This window comes from Haplochromis burtoni, unplaced genomic scaffold (genome assembly GCF_018398535.1).
Source record: "Haplochromis burtoni strain Fernald_Lab_line unplaced genomic scaffold, NCSU_Asbu1 Contig_3841, whole genome shotgun sequence".
NCBI lineage: Eukaryota > Metazoa > Chordata > Actinopteri > Cichliformes > Cichlidae > Haplochromis > Haplochromis burtoni.
This window is the reverse complement of record NW_024586202.1, coordinates 1-1,789: the sequence shown is the minus strand read 5'-3', so window position 1 is coordinate 1,789 and position 1,789 is coordinate 1. Positions and strand designations below refer to the sequence as shown.

The 1,789-nt window shown below is 51.9% G+C and overlaps 1 protein-coding gene across 1 annotated transcript; it reads right to left on the bottom strand.

Moving 5' to 3' along the window:
• Positions 1-38: 38 nt before the first annotated feature.
• LOC102300215 (docking protein 2) lies at positions 39-1,780 on the bottom strand (the record flags this gene model as incomplete). The annotated part of the gene is given in 3 exon segments (XM_014331622.2): positions 39-206; positions 415-552; positions 780-1,780. Coding segments are annotated over 3 exon segments (366 nt in total), but the record flags the coding sequence as incomplete, so codon positions are not given.
• Between the last annotated feature and the right edge of the window lie 9 nt (positions 1,781-1,789).

Sequence of the window (1,789 nt, the reverse complement as noted above, 5' to 3'; positions counted from 1 at the left end):
GTGTGTGTGTGTGTGCGTGTGTGCGTGTGTGTACCTACAGGGAAGGCGATTTCACACAGCTTGTGTGTCCAGTCATCCAGATGGTTCCTGTCAGCGGCGAACACGTAGATCTTCTCCGTGGTCTCCACCAGGAAGGACCCGGTGTCTTTGGGACATCCCTCCATCTCCACCTCCGTCACCCGGATACAGTCCGCCAGACGGATCACCTAGGACACGTACGTAAACACACACTATCACCTGGGTACCAGCGTGCATTATTGCTATGGTAATAACCTGGAACGATGCTGAGCCGACAAAAAGCAGCGACAGAGCGAGAGTAACGTCCAGCAGAAGAAGACGAACAGCGGCAGAGAATCGGCAGGCACGGCACAGTAGAAGAAAGAACACAGTAGAGTCCAGTAGAGTCTGCTGCACCTTCTTGTGCTCCTGCTGCTTGCGCAGGGTTTTGTCATTCTTCTCGGCGTTGCCTCCGTCTTTGCACTCGTAGAACTCCAGCCTGGAGATGGAGCAGGAGCTTTCTCTGTACAGCACGCACCACACCCGCTTCCACTTCTGTAAAGGCACGCAGGAGAATACACGTTACACAAAATGCCAACACACATGAGTAGTAAAAGGTGACCGCGGGACGGGAGGTGTGCTGACATTCTTCACATGAATAGCCTCGAACACAAACTCAGACAGCAGGTCAGTGCAGGGCAGTGACCACAGCAGAGGAAGAATACGACTAATGGTGACACAGGCGACCAATGACAGAGGTGAACAGGTGAACAGGTGGGTACCTTTCCAAACCTCTGCTGCTGGAGGTACAGCACCCCCTGCTTCCTGATGTCCTCCTCCATGACGACACCGCTGCTTCACCTCTCCTCACCTCGTCTTTCTCCGTTCCTCTTTTTGCTCCACCTTTGTCGATGTTGGCGTTCCTGCTGTCTCGCCTCCTTATATGTCTAATCCTCCTCCCTGCTCCTTAAAGGGTGAGGGTCTCCCCCTCTGGTTGTGCACGTTCTCCTCCTGCTCCTCTTCGTCTGTTTGCCTTTCGCAGCTCTTTCTCTTCTGCGTAGCGTTTACGCCGGACTTTTGTAGTTCAGGTTTGAACTTCTCCTTTACGTCTTCCTGCTCCTCTCTGGTCTCGCTCTTCGTCTGTTCCCTTTGAAGGAGCTCGATCGGTCCAGTGTGCAGGCTCTCAGCGTCTCCTCTGCTCCTTCTGTGGTTCACCTCCTCTCCTCTGCTCCCTCCCTCTGTGAGTCTGTGGTGTGAGTGTGATGCAGAGAGACGTTGAATGTGTCATGTGTGTTTCCTGCCTGTTGCAATGAGTAATGCAGAACTAACGGGCCGTGTGAACTTTGCCTGACTGCTGCTTCCTCATGCTGTCACTTTGCAGCGTTGCTTCTAACACAGCTGTTTTGGCAGCTTCAGCGTCTGCTTTGACTTTTTCACAGTTTTCTTTCACTTTTGAACCACCTGTCCCTCCGTGTGCTGAGACGATGATTGCAATAGGACCGTTTAGTGTTACGACGCCCCCTGGTGGCAGCCTGGTGTCCTTCGCGGCATACTCGTCGCTTTTCAGAACCGGAACTTTCACATTTTGTTTCGTTTTCTTTTTTGAAGCAGTTTTTGTAATTTTGACTTTTGAACTTCAGTCTGTTCATTTACAGCCTCCTGTGTTTGTTCCAGGCTCAAAGACACATTTACACTTTTCTTTCTACGGCACCAAATCACAGCTGCTCCGACTTCTGCCTGCAAACAGGAGCAGACGCCGCACTCGTGCTTAATCTCCGAGTGAGTGAGTGTG